The 20,348-nt window shown below is 42.9% G+C and overlaps 1 protein-coding gene across 2 annotated transcripts in view; it reads right to left on the bottom strand.

Moving 5' to 3' along the window:
* Positions 1-19,896, bottom strand: part of MTMR8 (myotubularin related protein 8) — a 92,182-nt gene extending 72,286 nt beyond the window's left edge. For both annotated transcript variants that reach the window (XM_088478214.1, XM_088478215.1), the window contains exons 1-5: positions 19,758-19,896; positions 5,074-5,196; positions 2,091-2,253; positions 1,355-1,512; positions 348-476 (exon numbers count right to left, since the gene is read on the bottom strand). In XM_088478214.1, the coding sequence (XP_088334340.1) occupies positions 348-476; positions 1,355-1,512; positions 2,091-2,253; positions 5,074-5,196; positions 19,758-19,793 (609 nt within the window). In that variant the 5' untranslated portion in view covers positions 19,794-19,896. The remainder of the gene's footprint in view (positions 1-347; positions 477-1,354; positions 1,513-2,090; positions 2,254-5,073; positions 5,197-19,757) is intronic.
* Between the last annotated feature and the right edge of the window lie 452 nt (positions 19,897-20,348).

The raw sequence follows: 20,348 nt of genomic DNA, 5'->3' as shown, positions 1-20,348 counted from the left end.
TTTCATAACAAAAATACGTATATAGTGCATGGATTTTTATTGCTGACTTGTGTTTCATTACGGAAGAAAACACAAGGAAAGGGGAGGGAAAGAGAAGGGAAGCATAGGCAGCGTACTGTAAAAGTCTGCTCAGGTAATTGCTACGCATTTAAACTTAGATGCATTAGGTATCGTATTTGCACAGCTTTCTCTGCTCATCCGGACATGTTAGCAAGTGAAAGTTAAATGGTCCTATCAGTTTCCTGTTTTATCAACCTCAGGAAATATAGGCTTCCTTTTTTTTTTTTTTTTTAAACAAACACTCAACATATCTACAGGTCACACTGTTTTTAGCTCATGTGACTCACATTATTGTCTTTATAATAGTAAGATAGCACGGGAAACCGCTCCCTGCTCCTGAACTTTGAGCTCCCAATTATTGTCGATTCAGAGGCTTCTTTGGGTACAACCAGGCAAGTTGGGTAAGTACTGCACACCTGTAAAAGCAAACAGAACAAGCCATGACCACTAAACTTAGAATAAGAAGTCACCCTGTTTAATATAGCTAATATTAACAGTAAGAAACCCACAGAGAAATGTTTCAGGAGCTTACTAGATAGGAGTTGTGATTATGACAGAAGATGTTTATGCTATGGGAAACAAAAAAATGTATTTCCTGACTAACTCCCTCAGAAGCGAACATGACTGATGAGTGAACAATACCTAATTAGAGATCAGAGAATCTATAGGCCGGAGAGGGTGGAGAAAGAGGATGAGTAATCTTTTGAATGAAAGGAATTGCGGCTTGCGATTGGTCCTCGCACCTACACCCCCCTCAGCTTCCAGATTGTGATTTGTATTTACCAGCTAGGGGGAGGGGCCACTTTACAGGTAATGCAGTTTTAAGCATAGGTAAAATATTCTGAACCATATTCCTCTACTGTAAAATAACTGGTAAATTTGCTGCATTTATTTTACTTAAATTTTTTTGATGATTAGACCATGTTCCCATTGCCCTGATGATTTGAACTGAACGTCATTCATTAAACTTTAAACAAATGATCCATTGAGGCACCTCTAAATGGGATCCCTATCTGTGTTTCTACTTGAGTGTGCCCACTGTAGCGGCATTCTACATCCACGTGTATTTAAGGTTCCCAGGGGCAGCCATTTGAAGTGCTGTGGAATGGTGATGATGTATTTGGTTGCATTAGCTGCATTCTGTCTAATAAGATGCACTGGATGGGATCTAATCCTTTGCATATATAGCTTTGTGGAACAGATCAATTCCTTTAGCAAGACCTTATACACATTCTGTATGATATTTATACAGTAAAATGAGGCCAGTAATTAACACCATGTCCAGGATGCAAACCTTGAAATCGCTGTTGATGTCACTCAGTATCCAGAAGTCATTAGGGATTCCCATGCGCATGTATTCCATTTTCAGGTCAATTAACTTCCATCCCATCAGTCGTTCATCTTGATCAGATTTGGGATTGTAGGAGAAGGCATATAGTTCTTCATATTTTGCTAAGCAAACCAATAAATGTTAGGACTCATCTAATGTATTCACATTCTTAATATTAAAATATTTTGTCTCATTTCCCCACATGCTATCATAGTAGAAAATATGGAACAAAAGCATTTCCTTTCAGATGTGTGAGCTTACTGGAGCGTGAATAACATAAGCTCGTGTTCCTATCAACTGGATCTTCAAACCCAAACCAGAAAGCAAATCTATCATGGTTTCAATAAACAAGGCAGAAAGGCCATCGTATTACAGTGCTTGTCAGGAAGATGTGATTGATTGGCCATGAAAACCATTTCATTAAAAAAGGTGGGGAAAAAAGAATGAAATGGGATGAACATATTTCTGCCAAAGACAAGTCATTATAAAGCACTGGGATTTATTATTATTATATTTTTTAATAAAACAGACAATATTTGGGTCACTATATAAAGGACATAGTTTAACACTAAAGCTACTGCTCCGGGTGGCAGCCAACACACAATTTATGCACATAAATCCATCTCCTAGAATTTCAGAACACAGATATACTATTAGGCTGCAGGCTGTAATGTTTATCCCCGAACACAAACCAAAGTACCTGGCTGTGAGAGCTTGAGCAATGACGTGTAAACCTCGTGACAGTCCCGTTCCCGCAGAATGACAAAATGAGTCACTCGGAAATTCTTGCAATGAATAAGGAGTGGACATCCGGTTGTGCCGAGAGGCTGTTTCTCCACAGAGGCAATGTGGTGGTGAGCAATCTGGGGGGAGAGCATATGACAGCCTATTAATTAAACCATTTTCAGGAAACATCCCTGTACTGTATTGTAACTCTTACCCCGACATTATGTATTATTTGTTGTCACTAGAGAATAGTAAGGCTCAGTCAAAAAAAAAAAAAAACCCGGGAGTATGCTATAATAGCTGACCATTACAAAGTTATTTCCCACCTACCCACCACTATTATAGAGTCATTTATGTTAGCATTAGTGATTGGCGATACTAATACCCATTTTACATCAGAATGCTGGGTCACGCCCGGGATATTGTTCACAGGTCCATCCCATATGCGACCCGGCTGAGACCCCTTTCATACTGGCGGCCCGGCACTAATGCAGGATCGATGATGTCACCGCCAACACGTGGTGAGCCGGCGCTTGCAGATGAAATAATCTCCAAACGCCGGCCTTTCCTATGCAGTGAACGGGACCCGGGGCGCATCGACCTGGGTTACCTCGTCACACTGCGCTGCGAGCCGGGTTAAACATGCGTTCAACCCTTCTCGCGACCAGGGTTGAAATGGCAGATCTTTCGACCCGGCTGATTTCAGCCTGTCCCTTTCACACTGCACAGTAACCCAGGTTGCTGTGTGTTCACGTGCAATAACCCGAGTTATTGCTTATAGTGTGAAAGGGGTATTATTTTCTTTGACCTACTCCTAATTCCATGTAAACCAGGGATGGGGAACCTCAGGCCCGGGGGCCGTCTAAGGCCCACGGAATCATTTGGTCTGGCCCTCAGAGCTTTTTTCTGCTAGCTTCATCTGACAAGCAGGGTGCCTAGAATGGAACCCTGCAGCCAGAATCTATGCAGCAGTGCCACCTGAAGCGTCCTTAGGAAGCTTCAGACGGTCACACCGCTGCCCTTATAGCTCCCCAGAGCATCCTCAGGATACTCCGGGCATTGCTGTAATCACCGGTGATTGTGGCCCCACCCATATGTGACATCACACGGAGGGGGCATGGTCTACACCAGGCCCGCAAATATAATATATATATCAAAATGGGCCGCAGAAAAAAGGTTCCCCACCCCTGATGTAAACTAACATATTACAAAGTTTGATGCTATTCCTGGTCTACAGCTTATGACTGGATGTTTACAATGTTCCATGCTATGATACCAGAATATAATATAGCTCATATTATGAAGTGCGATAAGCATTTAACACAACCTAATACTCTACAGTAGCCTGGAGAAGTTGTAATTCAGTTTGTCTGATAGATGCTGGACACACGTCAGAAGGTTTCCAATAATGGGCAGGCAATACAGGTGTTCGGACCATTCCTTTGGCATCTCACGACCAACAAAACATACGTTTCTAATAGGAATGTGTAGGAAAAGCTGTTGGGGGTGCTGTAATTGTTGATGTGCTAAGCTGCTCATTGCCAGGACACGGTTCCAATAACTAAATACCCCATAGAAAAGAACAGCCTGCAGCAACAGCACTAGCCCACAATCAAACAGAAGTATGGCTTGTACCATATAAAAGCCAGAGGACAGGGATAAAATACATTTAAGACAGAGAACCCTTTAAAATAAAATGTCAGTTTAGTAACAAGTTCTATCGAATGTAAAAATACTTGAATGTCACTTTAATCTATCCATTCTAACAGAAGAGAAAAAGGTAGAGGAAGCCAATTTATAAACACTACAGAAATAAGACCATATGCTAGTTATAAAAAAAAGGATTAAAAGATAATTGAAATTGAGAACAGATTAATAAATAATTTGTTTGATAGGTAAATAAATACAATGAAAAGAAACATGTTTTGCAGTCAGGTCACAAAAATTATTTGAAAACAAATGCCGTAATGTTACTATCAGATACAGATTGTAGTTGCACCATATATAACCGTACTTTACATAATAGAAGATACAAAAACGAATGTAAACAAAAGATATAGGTGTTGCGCTAATAATGACAAAAATCAAGATCAAAACACCATATGTATAGTTAGAAATAGTGCTTTATATAATATGCATAAAAAGTAACAATGTACAATAATTAAAACTGCTCCTTAATAAGTCTATGCAGACTAGTCTGATTATATTGTAAAAAGAAAAACTGCTACAATAACTACCATGTGAATTCCCTGCTGTGGGGACCATATATATATATATATATATATATATATATATATATATATATATATATATATATATATATATATATATATATATAAATAAAATATATATGAAACAATCTGTCCAGAAAATATGACAATCTCGCTGGACATCCATAGGATGAAAAAATCCTACTTTGTCCATCTGACTCGGATTAGAACTTGCTTAGCCTTATTTGTATTAACAGCAATCTATATCATTACCTCTACACCACTGAATTTGGTCATATGACAAGGTGAACAAACCTTCTTCTGTAGAATAAATAATTGATATAGATCATAGATCTGTGGATAATCATTACGAATAGAGCATTATATCTGATGTATTAAAGATTTTTTTATAAGTTTCATTGAAGCACAATAGTAAATGTGGTTTTGCAAGCAAGTTATTTAAAAGGGTGTAAGTGTATGCGGCATAAAACTGGTGCCAACCTGCATTTATTTTGCGATAGTTGCATATGCCCGTAATTACAGCTTTTTTAGCGTACGACTCTGCATCAGTCACTAAATAACCAGTAAGAGGATGCAAGTGACAGATACTAATGCTGAAGGGTAAGTGGTCTTGAGTAAGAAAGAGGACTGTAGGTACAATGACTAGTAATAGAGGTGCCACACATAATAACATTTCTAAAACTTGGAAGCGTGCCCGAATGCCAGGCTATCTGAGGTCATACATACCCATGTTTCCTTTCGGGCTCCAGAAGCAGCTTCAACATAAATAAGGTGAGTGGCAGTCAGATATAGGGTTCCATTGGCAGGTCTCTTGTTTGTGTATCGGTCAAGTAATTTAACATTTTCCACCTACAATAGACACACACAAAAAAAGGACATAAATTAAATACTTTGCTCTGCATTAATTTCATATCCTCAAAATACCAACTCGTCAGCAACTTCCCTGAGAATGGAGAGCTATAAAGAGTAACTGTAGCAAATGAATATATTGCACATATTTACAAATTTTAGAAAAAAAAAGGAACATATAAATATAAAATAATTTTTACATATACTCAGAAGTGCCAAAGGGGGGAAAACATATTTCCCAAATTTTTGCTTTGATAGAGCATCGATCATAACTTAGCAAAATGGAAGGTCATGGTTATAGAACTGTGTGGTTTCAAATATTCTTGTCTAATAGGGCTCATACGTCTGCAATCAATTGGGGCAATTCCCAATTCTGGAGATGACTGGATCGGGGATTGTGAAAATCCAACATGTTTGATCATCTTGATTCACCAATTCCGACCCAAAAGTCATTGGAATTGGTGAATCAATTAACATGCTGTATTTTCTTGATCACCCCCTCACCGAGAAATCACAGATCATTGGAGGTCCGCTGTGCGGCAAATCAGAATGACATCGGGAATTGCCCGGCAGACGTATGGTCTGCATCAGCCAACTATTGGAAGCAGTTATATGTAAAATATAAAACATTTGTATATGCTACCCCAAATTATCCGTTTTTAAAAAAAATAAAATAAAATATTATATATATATTTTTTTTTTCCCCCCAACTCCTTCAAAATGATTGCCCATGAGAGAAGATAACACTGCTTCTTCCTCTGCAGCCTCCTTACCCTCTCTAACTCTCTCTCTCTTTCACTCTCCCCCCCTGGCCTGCAGAATAAAACAGTTATATTATGGATGAAAAAAAAATAAAAAAATGTTAAATACTTTCTTGGGATTTCTTCTTTCCCTTTACTCTTCTTTTACTTCCCCTTATATAATTACAATTTTCCTCATGTTCCAGTTTATTGTGCTGTTAAATAATTATTAAAACCTACGGCAGTGTCACTTTGACGCGCAAATGATTAATGTACATGTTTGTTGTCATGCTCATTTATTGTAGTTGGATCCATGCTCTGTACCGTTCTTTTTTGGCTGTACAATAAAAAGACTAAAATGTTAAACAAAACACATTGTGCACTGTACACACACAATACATAAAAGTACAAGTCTCCCTGAAGTGTTATAATAAATAAATATATATATATATATATTTTTTTAAATAACATTGCACAGAAACAAACACATGATAGATCAGCCTCATTCATATAGAAGAACATTTAATATTTCTATACAACTAAAGAGAATCTAAATACAGCAATATAAACTATACAGGACCAAACTGATATTCAGTGAACGGTCATAGTAAGATCAGCTAAAATAGGTGAAGCAGTATGGATTAGAGTAGACATCACTTCATTAAGAATATAATATGAAGTCCATCAATTTCTTTATACTGTGACTGATAATGTGTTGCTAGTTGAGTTAGCCACGTCATTGAATGCAATCATGTAAAAATTAATAATGTGAAATATGAACATTCAAACATGTATATGCTTTTATCTCACAAACAGACCCTTGATGCAGAAGGGCTTGGTGTGTATTATCTACATTAAAAATGTCAACATAAAAACCTCCATATCATTAAAATGTCAACATAAAATGTTGATTCCCAATTTGAAGCCTAATGCTGGGTACACACTGGCAGATATTTTGGCCGATCCATTGATTGACCAATATATTATGTGCCAGTCGGCCACTGTGTACCAGTGATATGTCTGAACTACGTTGTTCACAAGCATATCGCGTCTGCTGTGCTGCAGCGGGACCCCCGGCCAGATGATGGTTGTTCAGTGTGTATGAACAACCATCATCTGCAGATATATAGGTGTGTACCCAGCTTAACCCTAAAATCTCTATTGTTGATATTTTGACTAGGTTGAACCTTTGACTGTGAACATAATGACTGCATACACACATTTTGTGATCACAGAAAATATTTCACAGACCAGTTATACAGTAATGGCAATCGAGATGAAGTCCCCCACAAGTGTGCAAAATGCTCTGGTTCTGAGTCACAACAGCTCATTTCATGCATGTCAGGAGAAGGTATTTATAAGGCACACTTCAGGCACGGGTACATGGGCATGTGATCACAGTGGTTAATGTTTATCCTCACTCCATGTTAGGGCTGTCCAGCTACAGTAGGTAGAGGTTCTGGGTGCAGAACTTGTCATGAAAACTTTGGGAGAGCAATGGTCTATCTAACAATAAGTCCAAGTGGCCCTTAATATTCCTACTCTATTTTCTGTACTTCAAGGGGAACTCCAGAATATTACAGATATGTCCTTACACATCTTTGCTGCAGTTGTGCTAAAAAGTCCCTCTCAGCACGCCAGGTCCCGTGAGACTCAACCAGCGCCAGGCATCTTTATTTGCAAAAACATGAGTCTAAGTCGCAGTGTGATGTGACTAGTGCTGATTAATTGATATGCGACACTTGTGTGCACCTGAGTCTCTGAGTCTGCATATGAAGTGCTACAATGTAGGGGCCGCCGCTTTTTTCATGCCAAGTTCTGCTGTGCTTCATATAGACTCAGGTGCACACAGATGTACAAGTGTCACATATCAGATTAATCAGCACAGTCGCACTGCATGCCGTATTGAGGCTAGGTGTATGAGGACACATCTGTATATTTTTAGCATCTGCCATTCAATAAATGTTCAGGGTTTTTTTGGGTTCAGAATTGACTTTATACCTAAATCTTGCATCATAAGCTTCTTGCTACAGTATCTACACCGACAGCCACTACAGTTCTTTACATGCTTGAGATAAAACTCCAACCACTAATAGTCAGGTCCATAAATATTGGGACATTGACAGAATTTTCATATTTTGGCCTCTATTCACCACCACAATGGCTTTGAAATGAAACACACAAGATGTGCTTTAACTGCAGACTTTCATATTTAATTTGAGGATAATTACATCCAAATCAGGTGAACGGTTTAGGAATTACAACGGTTTCTATATGTGCCTCACACTTTTTAAGGGGCCAAAAGTAATGGGACAAACTAAAGAATCCTAAATCTATCTTTCACTTTTTAATACTTTGTTGCAAATCCTTTGCAGGCAATTACAGCCTGAAGTCTGGAACGCATAGACATCACCAGACGCTGGGTTTCATCCTTGGTGATGCTCTGCCAGGCCTCTACTGCAAATGTCTTCAGTTCCTGCTTGTTCTTGGGGCATTTTCCCTTTAGTTTTGTCTTCATCAAGTGAAATGCATGCTCAATCGGATTCAGGTCAGGGGATTGACTTGACCATTGCATAACATTCCACTTTTTAGCCTTAAAAAAACGCTTTGGTTGCTTTTGCAGTATGCTTCGGGTCATTGTCCATCTGCACTGTGAAGCGCCGTCCAATGAGTTCTGAAGCATTTGACTGAATATGAGCATATAATATTGCCCGAAACACTTCAGAATTCATTCTGCCGCTTTTGTCAGCAGTCACATCAATACAAGAGAACCAGTTCCATTGGCAGCCATACATGCCCATGCCATGACACTACCACCACCATGCTTCACCGATGAGGTGGTATGTTTTGGATCATGAGCAGTTCCTTTCCTTCTCTTCCCATCACTCTGGTACAAGTTGATCTTGGTCTCATCTGTCCATAGGATGTCGTTCCAGAACTGTAATGGCTTTTTTAGATGTTGTTTGGCAAACTCTAATCTGGTCTTCCTGTTTTTGATGCTCACCAATGGTTTACATCTTGTGGTGAACCCTCTATATTCACTCTTGTGAAGTCTTCTCTTGATTGTTGACTTTGACACATACACCTACCTCCTGGAGAGTGTTCTTGATTTGGCCAACTGTTGTGAAGGGGTTTTTTTTTTTCACCAGGGAAATAATTCTTCTGTCATCCACCACAGCTGTTTTCCGTGGTCTATCGGGTCTATTGGTGTTGCTGAGCTCTCCGATGCATTCTTTCTTTTTAAGAATGTTCTAAACAGTTGATTTGGCCACACCTAATGTTTTTGCTACCTCTCTGATGGGTTTGTTTTGATTTTTCAGCCTAATGATGGCTTGCTTCACTGATAGTGACAGCTCTTTGGATCTCATATTGAGAGTCAACAGCAACTGATTCCAAATGCAAATGTCACACCTAGAATCATCTCCAGACCTTTTACCTGCTTAATTGATAATGAAATAACGAGAGAATAGCCCACACCTGTCCATGAAATAGCTTTTCAGTTGATAGTCCCATTACTTTTGGCCCCTTAAAAAGTGGGAGGCACATTTAGAAACAGTTGTAATTCCTACACCGTTCACCTGATTTGGATGTAATTACCCTCAAATTAAATCTGAAAGTCTGCAGTTAAAGCACATCTTGTTTATTTCATTTCAAAGCCATTGTGGTGGTGAATAGAGGCCAAAATATGAAAATTCTGTCAATGTCCCAATATTTATGCACCTGTCTAAGTGCCAGAGGAGTACTTATTAAATCAGAAGCATGGCAGGTAGTATATGAAAGTGTTAATGCTTTGTAAAAATGCAATGGAGTTATATGGGAATATTCACAAAGCACATTATACTGCAGGTAAGCTGAAAACATGCTTGTAATGTTCTACTGGAAAAGGAGTTAGAAGTCTTTTGTCAGTGCCTTTAAACAGAATAGTTTTTCCACATCCATGTGTACGCATTTGTTTTGTGCATCAATCCTAGCAGTGGTTGGTAGGAAAATACAGAATTATGGTATGAACATACCTGAAGATAATTCTTTTTTTAATTTTTCTTAAAGGTCCATAGGGTCCACAGGAATTACCTTGGGATATATAGTTGGACGATGTCCACTGCACCAAACAGCAAAACTTTGGAGCTCCCAGCATGCACTGGTCCTCCTCCCTATATCCCCCGCCATTCAGTTCGTGACTAAGGAGACACAGAATGGAGAGGGAAGAAACATTTCACCAGAAAACTCTACATACGAAGAGGGAATATAAATGTATGTTCATACCATAATTCTTTAATTCTTCTTCGGGATCCATAGGGTCCACAGGAATTACCTTGGGACGTCCTGAAGCAGTCCTTATGGGTGGGGACGCTCCAGAGAAGATAGGAGAATCCGCCACCCAAAGGAAGCATCCCGGGAGGCGTACGTATCAAAAGCGTAGAACTTTATAAACGTACTCAAGGAAGACCAGGTGGCCGCCTTGCACAGTTGTTCAGCAGAGGCACCCTGTCTTACCACCCATGTCGGTCCTACAGACCGAGTAGAATAGGCTGTCACCCTGTTAGATACAGGCAAACCAGTCTGTGTATAGACCTGCGAGATGGTCATACGAAGCCAGTAAGACAACATCTGCTTGTTGGCTGGCCAGCCTCTTTTGTGGAATCCATACAACACAAACAATGAGTCTGTTCTTCTGACGGCCTTAGTTCGATTCACATAGATCCTGAGAGCTCGGACCACATCAAATAAAGCTTCGCCTGTAGACAGGCCTGAAGTCTGGAGGGCAGACACCACAATTTTCTCATTAATATGGAAACTGGAAACTACCTTTGGGAGATAGCCCGTCTTGGTACGGAGGACAGCTCTATTCGGATGAAATACCAAGTACAGGGAGCTACATGACAAAGCTGCCAGATCAGACACCCTACGAGCGGACTCTTGTCAGTGTGCCGGACCCCAGTCATCTCTTACAAGGTCCGGCAGCACTGGTTTTCCGGAGGGCAGCAGGCGGGGAGAACCAAGAATGACTGGGTTTCTCTGTTGCCATGGGCTGAGTTTGCCCACAATAATTTGTACCATGAAGCGTCGAGGCATTCTCCATTCTTTATTCAGTACGGTCTGCACCCACTGTAACCAGAGTTACCAGGTCAGTACCACTTCCAGCTGTGCGTGGTACAGTGAAATCGGTTTTGCAATATTTGGAGGGAGGTAAAGAAAAATTTGTACAAAGCCTCTTCAAAAAGGTATAAATTATTTGCAGACAGGAAGAGAAGGCAGGGCCCGTTGTTAAGTTCAGGTGATAAAGTCTGGCTCGCAACCAAGCATCTGAGATTAAAAGTTCCTACTATGAAGTTTGCTCCCAGGTACATCAGTACAGTTCCTGGTAGATTGGAAGGGATATGGCCCAGAAGAACGGTGTTGGGTCGAGACATTCATGCACCGCAACTTCTTAAAAAATACCATCAGAAATTTCCTAAGAAACCATTTTTGGGGTGGGGGGTAATGTCTTACCAGATCCGGCAGCACTGGTTTTCCGGAGGGCAGCAGGCGGGGAGAGCCCGGCGCCCGCTGCCGATAGAGCCACCTATGGCTCTGTCCCTTCCCTCAGCGGACGGCAGCAGAGAGATCCCAGCTCTGGCTGCTTCCGGCTCCTGCTGTCGCGGCTGTGTGCAGGCGGCCGTGGCTCCCCTATGGGCACGCGCACCGTTCTGCAGAAGATTTAAAGGGCCAGTGCACTACTAGTGATGACGTCACCGGAGGAGTCTATGCTAGCCCTGCCTTTAAAAGGAAGTTGCTGGGAACACTCCTGTGCCAAGTACTCACCTGTTAACCTGATCTTGACCTTGGCTGTGACTCCGATTTCGCCTGACCCCTTATACTGCTCCCGATATCTGGTTCTGACCTCGGCTACTCCCTGTGGCCCGTCTACGTCTGCTCCCTGGTACAGTTTTGTCTGTTTGGTATTGACCCTGTCGACTATGTTATTCTTCTGCACAACATCCCGTACTCACCAGCACCTGTATAGGGGAACCTAACCTGAGGGCCGTGACCTGTGTCTCGGACGCAGCCAAGTCCAAACCTTCTTGCGAGGGTCCCTGGTGAATAACGCCGGCACATTAGACTCCGCGCCTCAGGCATAGGTCTAGCCAATTCCCTAAATGCGGGCTGCATCCACTATCCGTCCGAGAGTTTGTGACAACTCTAGAGTGTAACTGCGCATAAGCCACCATGTCGAACGTGGCTACTATGGAGCCCAGGCAACTGCATGGCCAGGTAGACAGATACTACCTGGATTCTCAGTAATCCAAGTTCTCGTGCCTGTAGCGTCACAATTTCAAAATCAGAAAGACCCTTTGTTGCAGAGAGTCTAGTGTCGCCCCCAGGTGCATCATCCGCTGGGTTGGTGATAGAGAAGATTTCTTCCATTTGATCACAAACCCGTACTCTAGTAGGCAAGCTACCGTCATTCGTAGATGACACAGTAATGTCTCCTACGACTGAGCAAGTATCAGAAGGTCGTCTAGGTATGAAAGGATTCCGATTCCCTAACGCCTGAGACAGGCCGTCATGATCGCCATTACTTTCGTAAACACCATTGGAGCTGTGGCCAGCCCGAAAAGGTAGAGCCTGGAACTGCAAATGCTCTTGATTTACTGCAAACCTGACAAATCTCTGGTGGGGTTTTGTAATTGGGACATGCAGGTATGCATCCTGAATATCTAGTAAAACCATGTACCATTGCCAGCATGATTGACCGTAAAGTCTCCATGCGAAATTTTGGTGTCCTGAAAAACTTGTTGAAAGTTTTAAGATTTAGAATAGGTCTGTACGACCCATTGGGCTTTTGGATCAAAAATAAGGTTGAGTAGTCACCCATTCCCTGTTCCGGGACTGGGACGACAACCCCTGCCTTCAGAAGGGCCTCCACAGAATGCTGGTAGGCCTGAACTCTGACTGGGTCCCCCGGTAATTCCGTAACCATGAACCTCAGAGGGGGGCGGCTTCTGAATGATATGGCATAGCCGCGAACTACCAACTCCTGTACCCAGGCATCCGTGGTCGTCCGATGCCAGGCCCGGGAAAACTGTAGCAATCTGCTTCCAACCCGGACATCCTCCAGGGAGAGGCCCGCACCATCAGCCAGTAGGCTTCATGTCTGGTTTAGACGTTGGACGCTTGCTTGCCCAGGACTTTATGGACTGTCCCTTTCTCTTAGACTGCTGTCTCTTAGCTGAGGACTGTTTCTTTGTCTCTTGCGACCGAAAGGACCAGGACGGCTACTGGCCACTGTCTTCTGGACGTAGAGGTAGTTGGTAATTCTGCCGACCTTGGTGTAGCCAGTGATGTCATAATCTCATCTAATCCTGGACCAAAGAGCACCTTACCTGTGAATGGCAAGAATTCTAACACTTTTTTAGACCCTGGATCCGCTCTCCAGGGTTTCAACCATATGGTCCTTCGGGCTGCCACTGAGATAGCCAACACTCTCGATGCCATTATGCCTGCTTTACCCAAGTATACAGAAGCCTCCTGTATCTGACCCAGCAAAAACTTCTGTTCTCTTGTTGTCTCTTGTTACAATCGTTTCCGCCAAAGATTTGGTCAAATCTTCCATTGCCTTAGCCACCGAGGCTATCGCCGTGGCTGGTCTGGTAATTGTCCCTGATAAAGAAAAAAATTGTATTCAGATAGTTGTCCAGTCTCCTATCCACACCGTCCTTTAGGGAAAATGCCGTTGGGATAGGCAATGTAGTGCTCCTAACCACTCTAGTAATATGAGCGTCTATTGTGGGGGAAACCTCCCAATTGTTACACGCTCCTGGCGCAAATGGATACCTAGCTGCAATCTTTTTAGTAGACGAAAAAGACTTGCAAGGTGTCTCCCAAGCCTCAGAAAAAAGATTCGTTAATTGCCCTGAGTGCGGAAATAATCTTTTGCCACAGCCTGACGTCTAAAGACCACTTCCTTAGAGGCCGGTAGGACCTCCTCCTCCTCCTGTATATTGAGGACAGACCTCACTGCCCTCACCAAGTCAGGAACATCCACCAGGGATTGGTAATTATCATTCAATGAGCCTGACTCAGAAACCTCAGACTCCTCTTCTGATGAATCAACCGGGTCTGATTCTGGAAGATACATATGAGGACTCTTATGCCCTCTTGTCCTAGGCCCCTGACAGGACAAAACCCCTTGACTGGGGCCGCCCACCCCAGGCCAACCAACATTCATAGGGGGACCCCCATAGGTAGAGCCCGCTGTGGGAATTCCATAGCCTGAGGTAACTCCATAGGTGGAGTCCACCCCTCTGTGACCTTGTTTATTAGGAAAGACAGTACTTCTGGAGTGACAGCCACCCAAGAAGGTTCTGTAGCCGATACAGGATTCGCAGTAGTAACAGACTCATCCAGCACCTGCTTACTGCAAGTCTTACAGAACCCTTCCAGATTCACATCCTGGTTCTGATAAGCCAGTAGCACAGGACTTACAAAACACCAGTACTGAAGAACAATGCAATACAAAGAAATGTGACTTTTACTATCAGTGACGCACCCTAACTTCAAAAGGACAAGGGGAAACACAGGAATAGTAATACCTGACAGTTTGTGAAACAAAGGCAGTGTACATACAGCAGCTGGCACACAGTCACATTCAATGCATAAAGATGCGCAACTGCCTCCGCAATGTGTACTCAACTAAACCAACCCCGAAGGAGGAAAGTAGGATATGGAGGATGCTATATACCAAACCCAAGGGACAGATATACAGAGAGACTGACCCAAACCAGGCAAATGCTAAACTGCGCGCTTCTCACGAACGAGGTCCTTCATACAAGACGCTGGAATCCTAGCCGTAAGTTAGTGTCTGGGGTGAGGAGCGGCCGGGGGAGCGCCAATCTCCCCTAAACTGCATCTGTTGACGGCCAGGTACGCTGCACTACAAAGTTGCAAGACACCGACCAGTGCGCACTAGTGCGTCTTGCCACCCATCCCCGGCAACAGACGATAAGGCCCCGACCGCCGTAGTGAGGAATAGTCTTTTTTACGAGAACGTCTTTTACACGCAGCGGCCTCTGAGGCATCTCAACACCAGAGGCTGGGGACTGCTCGCGCATGATTCCCTGAAGGGAATCCTTACCTTACATCTCCTTTTCCCCGACCGGAGTCCCAGAACTCAGCGTCTTCTGGCCACCAGCTAAGCCATGCTGAGGCCAGCTGAAAACATTCAGGGCACACAGTGATCTGGTGTATCGGCCGTCGGCGGAGGTAGATGGAGTCGAGGTAGAGCATCCATCCTGACTCCGGTACCGCTAAACTCTTGAAGTTTCATAACTTTAAAAGGTAAGAAAAAATAAAAAAAAAGCTTAGGACTGCCTAGCAGTCCCACTGTATAACAGGTGCGTCTTGCCGCGCACCAAACGAATCAACTGAATGCCTGTGGCTGGAAGCGGGGGATATAGGGAGGACCAGTGCATGCTGGAAGCTCCAAAGCTTTGCTGTTTGGTGCAATGGACGTCGTCCAACTATATATCCCAAGGTAATTCCTGTGGACCCTATGGAACCCGAAGAAAAAACACCACAATATTGAAAAGTGTAAAAAAGAAAACTGAAACAAACAAATGAATATTGCTACAGCAGAAAACTTTTCTAAGAGCATAACAATACTCAGAAAATGGGCATCCTACTAATGCAGCTTCCTATGCTGCATTTGGATTTCAAAGCACACTTACCACCAATATATAGCTTTTTAGATCTTCCCTATTATGGATTACATTACATTAATTTCTTTAAAAAAAAAAAAATAGTTTCATTCAGACAAAATTATCAATCAGTTCCCAGTCCCACTTAATAAACAAAACATAATGTTACCGGAGCACAAGAGGGACATGGGGAGGACACAGCAAACTGCAATGGTGACGGAAAGGCCCTGTACCCTAACAATTGTCACTCAGTGCTTCTAATAGCTATTGGTTGGGTTGTCAGGTCAGTCATAAAACATGCATACATTTAAGGATCCTATCAGTATTACAATCATCTGACTGTAATATCGCCATACTTTATTACTACAGGTTGAGACTCCCATATCCAAATATTCTGAAATTCATAATATTTTTAGCATGACTGAGATAGTGACTGCTTTGCTTTTTGATGGTTCAATGTACACAAGCTTTGTTTAAGGCACAAAATTATTAAAAATATTGTATAAAATTACATTCAGGCTGTGTATAAGATGTATATGAAACATGAAATTAATTTATGTATGTACACAAACTTTGTTTGAGCCACAAATTTAATGAAAATATTATATAAAACTACCTGCAGGCTGTGTGTATCAGGTGTATATAACACATAAATGCATTCTGTGTCTACATTTGGGTCCCATTCCCAATATATCTCATTATGGTATGTAAATATTGCAAAATACGAAATATTGCGATATCCAAAATACCCCTGGTCCCAAGCATTTTGGATATGAGAGACTCTACCTGTAATAATAAACAATTGTAGACATGCAACATGCATCTGATTTATTTGCAAAGCAACCTGTCAGCACATTTATTTCATGTATATTAGGATTTAAAAACAGTAATATAGCAGACGATATGGTTTATATATGTATTATTGGTACAAGATGGCACGATTTACCGCTGCAGCACAAGGCAGGTAATGAAGAAACTTGTTCAGTCCAGATCCTGCACCACAGACCAGGTGACACCCTCTCTCTTTGGGGTGGGACAATGGCAGGTGATTCGCCTCCTGTTTTGAACTCCAACAAAAGTTCTGACAAACAATGATGGTTCTACTGTAAAGTGATTTTTTTTTTAATTAACACATAATTTTAGCTTTTATTGTAGAACATGTATCTATTTATACTTGTGAAAGTGATAATGGCTTACAGATAATAAGTTAAAATAGTTCCATAATCTTAATTTTTGCAGAAAGAGGGAGTGGGGGTTGTCATGATGATCGGCAGTATCTCAGAGTGGGGCGCACTCTGCCGATGCTGTGGTCAAACAAAACTCCACGATAACTGAAATAGTTAACTCTGCTAAATATATAAAGGAATAGAATCATTAAAATATAATAAAGTATGTTTCAGAGTATTCTGATTTTAACAAAAATATTTATGAAGTGTAGGGTCTTATGCTGGGTACACACTGACAGATACATTGGCCGATCAATTGATCGGCCAATATATCTGCTGAACGTCGGCTAGTGTGTACCTGCGATATGTCTGTTAACGTTATCGTTCACTGAAATATCGCATTGGCTGTGCTGCACAGCCGATGGACAGATATGTCTGCAGACATATCTGTCCATAGGCAGGTGTGTACGGGCGGTTGGCAGACCGCCCATGCACACACCGCAGCAGCCGCAAGGAGGGGGGGGCGACACGCCCCCAACCCGAAGACCAGCCGCCGGGTCCTGCCCCCCGGCCATCGGGACCCAAGGGCACAAGCAGATGATGGCCGTTCAGTGTGTAGACCATCATCTGCAGATCACTCGATCTGCAGATAGATGGTGTAATGGTAAGCATTACTGCCTCACAGCACTGAGGTCGTGGGTTTGATTCCCACCACGGCTCTAACTGTGCGGAGTTTGTATATTCTCCCTGTGCTTGCGTGGGTTTCCTCCGGGTACTCCGGTTTCCTCCCACACTCCAAAATATACTGGTAGGTTAATTGGCTCCCAACAAAAAAATGATCACTAGTGTGTATGCACATGTGATAGGGAACATAGATTGGAAGCGCCACTGGGGCAGGGACTGATCTGAATGGCCAACTATTCTCTGTAAAGTGCTGCGGAATGTGTGTACTATATAAATAACTGGTAGTAATAATAATAGTAATATATGTCAGGTGTGTACCCACCTTTAAACTAGCCTAAGACAATGCTCATCATGTGTAATCTGGCATCATATAGTGTTCACTCTAGCTCCGGCGGCAGGCAGGGCGCCGGAGCTAGAGAGGGCAACCTTGTACGCGCGCCGTAGGCATGCGCGCGCCCGAAAAGGGGGCAGGATCATGAAAAGGGGGCGTCTCTATAACACACGTATAAGACACGTCCCCTTTTTGTCATACTTGGGGGCGAGCCCGGCACTTACGGAACACGCCAGGCAGCCCCCAAGCGCCGCAGACAGGGAGAATAGATGCTGTGCGCATGCGCCCGGCATCTATTCTCCGGCGGTGACCGGGTCACCGCACATTTCTCCACCCGCGGGACACTGAGGAGTGAGGAGTGAAGATGGCACCCGCAGGCTGTAAGGGCAGGGCGCTCTTTGCCCTCCTTCTGGAACAGCCTAGCGGGAATGCTATCATATAAACACTATACAATTATCAGGCCGAACCGCCTGATATAAGCGGATAGTCCTGATAGTTGCACTGTGTGGGCGGCCGACCGATGATAAAATATTGATCGGTCAGGCATGCCAGATCGCCCAGCATGCAATATTTTGTAAGTTAAAAGTCGGCCACATTGAGCAGCTGCGGCCGACCGACAGACATTTCCCCTGTTCCTTCACAGGGAAGGTATGGGGAAATGTCTCCTCTCAAAAAGAGGAGCACAGAATTTAGAGCAAATACACTGTGAGATATCTCACAGTGTATACCCGTTATATCTGCAGGGTGTCAGGTTGCCATATAAAATGTCTGACAGGCATTTTGCAGTGTATGTCAAGCATTAGTGAACTACATCAGATAACCTTATCAATGATCAGTCAGTGCATGTGATGAGGAACAGACTCCCCCAGCATTATGACAGCATCCTGCAAGTACTCTAGGGATATTTAGTAAGCAAACAAAGCTGCTCTAGCATGAATGAACACAGAGACATTCACACACACAAACAGTGTGCGATTAGAGGATGGCATCATCCTCACTGACAATATCTTCTCACCACATCTCCATATACCAAAGTCACTGATAGAAAAGCAACAATGGAATTCATATACCCATAGAAGAAAAAGCAATGTTAGGGTCAGTGTTATACAGCTGTGCCATTACACACCTATCCTTTTTGTGCCATAAGGCATGAGACACATGGCGCAACCTAGACGCTCCGCTACGGGTAGCAAATCGATTCCCACGCTTGTGTACTTTTCCTGAACTATGCGCCTCAGTTGCATACAAAGTCGCTTATTGTGTACAAGAACCTTATAAATTAGGATTTTGCAAAGAAATTGGTATAAAGTTGAAGATTAAACATGACAATGCATGGCACAAGGCAATTTTGCATATTAATTTGCTTATAGTGTATATATATTATTTTATTTATAAAGTTTCTTATATAGCGCAGCATATTCCGTTGCGCTTTACAATTGGAAACATAAATAGAACAAAACTGGGTAATAACACACAGATATATAGGTAGTAAGGCCCTATAGGATTAGTATTTTTGTAGCAAAGGAATTGGTATTGACATTTGAAAAAGTTGCATTGGCGCAGCTAAGTCGCAAAGTCTGTGGCACATTAAACGAGGGTATTTAGTGCGATTTGAAGATAGATGTATGTGGACATATCTGTAACACAGGAAGCTAGCAGCAGTCCCACTGGGGACCAACTTCATTTCTCTCCCCTACCTGCCAGATTGATATAACAACATGCTTCCATTCTCACACTAACCTTAAAATAACAGTGGGCTGATTGTATGGCTACTTATCTCAGTACATGGGACTGACATTGGAAATGAAGTGTGAAAAGCAGAAGTGAAGCACAATAATATCACTGAGGAAGTCAGGCTGGCACTAGGCAGGTGTGCTATGTATGCAGACCCAGTCAGATGGTCACACGTGCACGGGAGACACAGGACAATAAAGAGAGAGCTACAGCAACAAGTGGTCCTCACCTTGGGGATGGAGATGTGCTCCATGCTGTCTACCATGTTCTCCTCCTCACCGCCTTCTGCCCCACGCCCCTCCTATTGTCACCCCACCCGCCATCTTCCTGCCTGGCTGCTGCGCTCATCGGAGTCAGCTGACCCAGACGTCACAGCTCTCTGCAGGACTCGCGATATCTCACTCAGCGCCTCTGTAGCACGCAGCGGAGGGGCCCCGGGAAACTTCCTGTACACAACTCAGTCACCATGGCAACTAGTGACCGGGCGCTGATGGTGTAGTAGCTGATTATGTCAGGGTCCTCTCCTTGAAGGGCTTCTAGACACTACCCTGATGGTGTCTCTGCCTGTAATGGTTTTCCTAATCCACGGGTGTTTTTAGCAGCGTATTTATTATATCTATGCGGACAGTCCCGATAAGAAATACTTAGCATTTGCGGCATACCCGCAAATATAAAGTTTAACCCTGTGGTCGAAGTGGGGGTATGGACGCGGCTATGTGTCATGAGGTGTGTGGCCACACATGGGCTTTGGAAGAAAAAAAAAACACACACATTGGTGGCAATTCAATTAAACATGATGTGAATAACACCGGGCAGGAGT

This window comes from Taudactylus pleione, unplaced genomic scaffold (genome assembly GCF_031769625.1).
Source record: "Taudactylus pleione unplaced genomic scaffold, aTauple2 ptg000211l, whole genome shotgun sequence".
Taxonomy (NCBI): domain Eukaryota; kingdom Metazoa; phylum Chordata; class Amphibia; order Anura; family Myobatrachidae; genus Taudactylus; species Taudactylus pleione.
The sequence above is the reverse complement of the archived record's forward strand: the minus strand, read 5'-3'. Positions and strand labels throughout refer to the sequence as shown.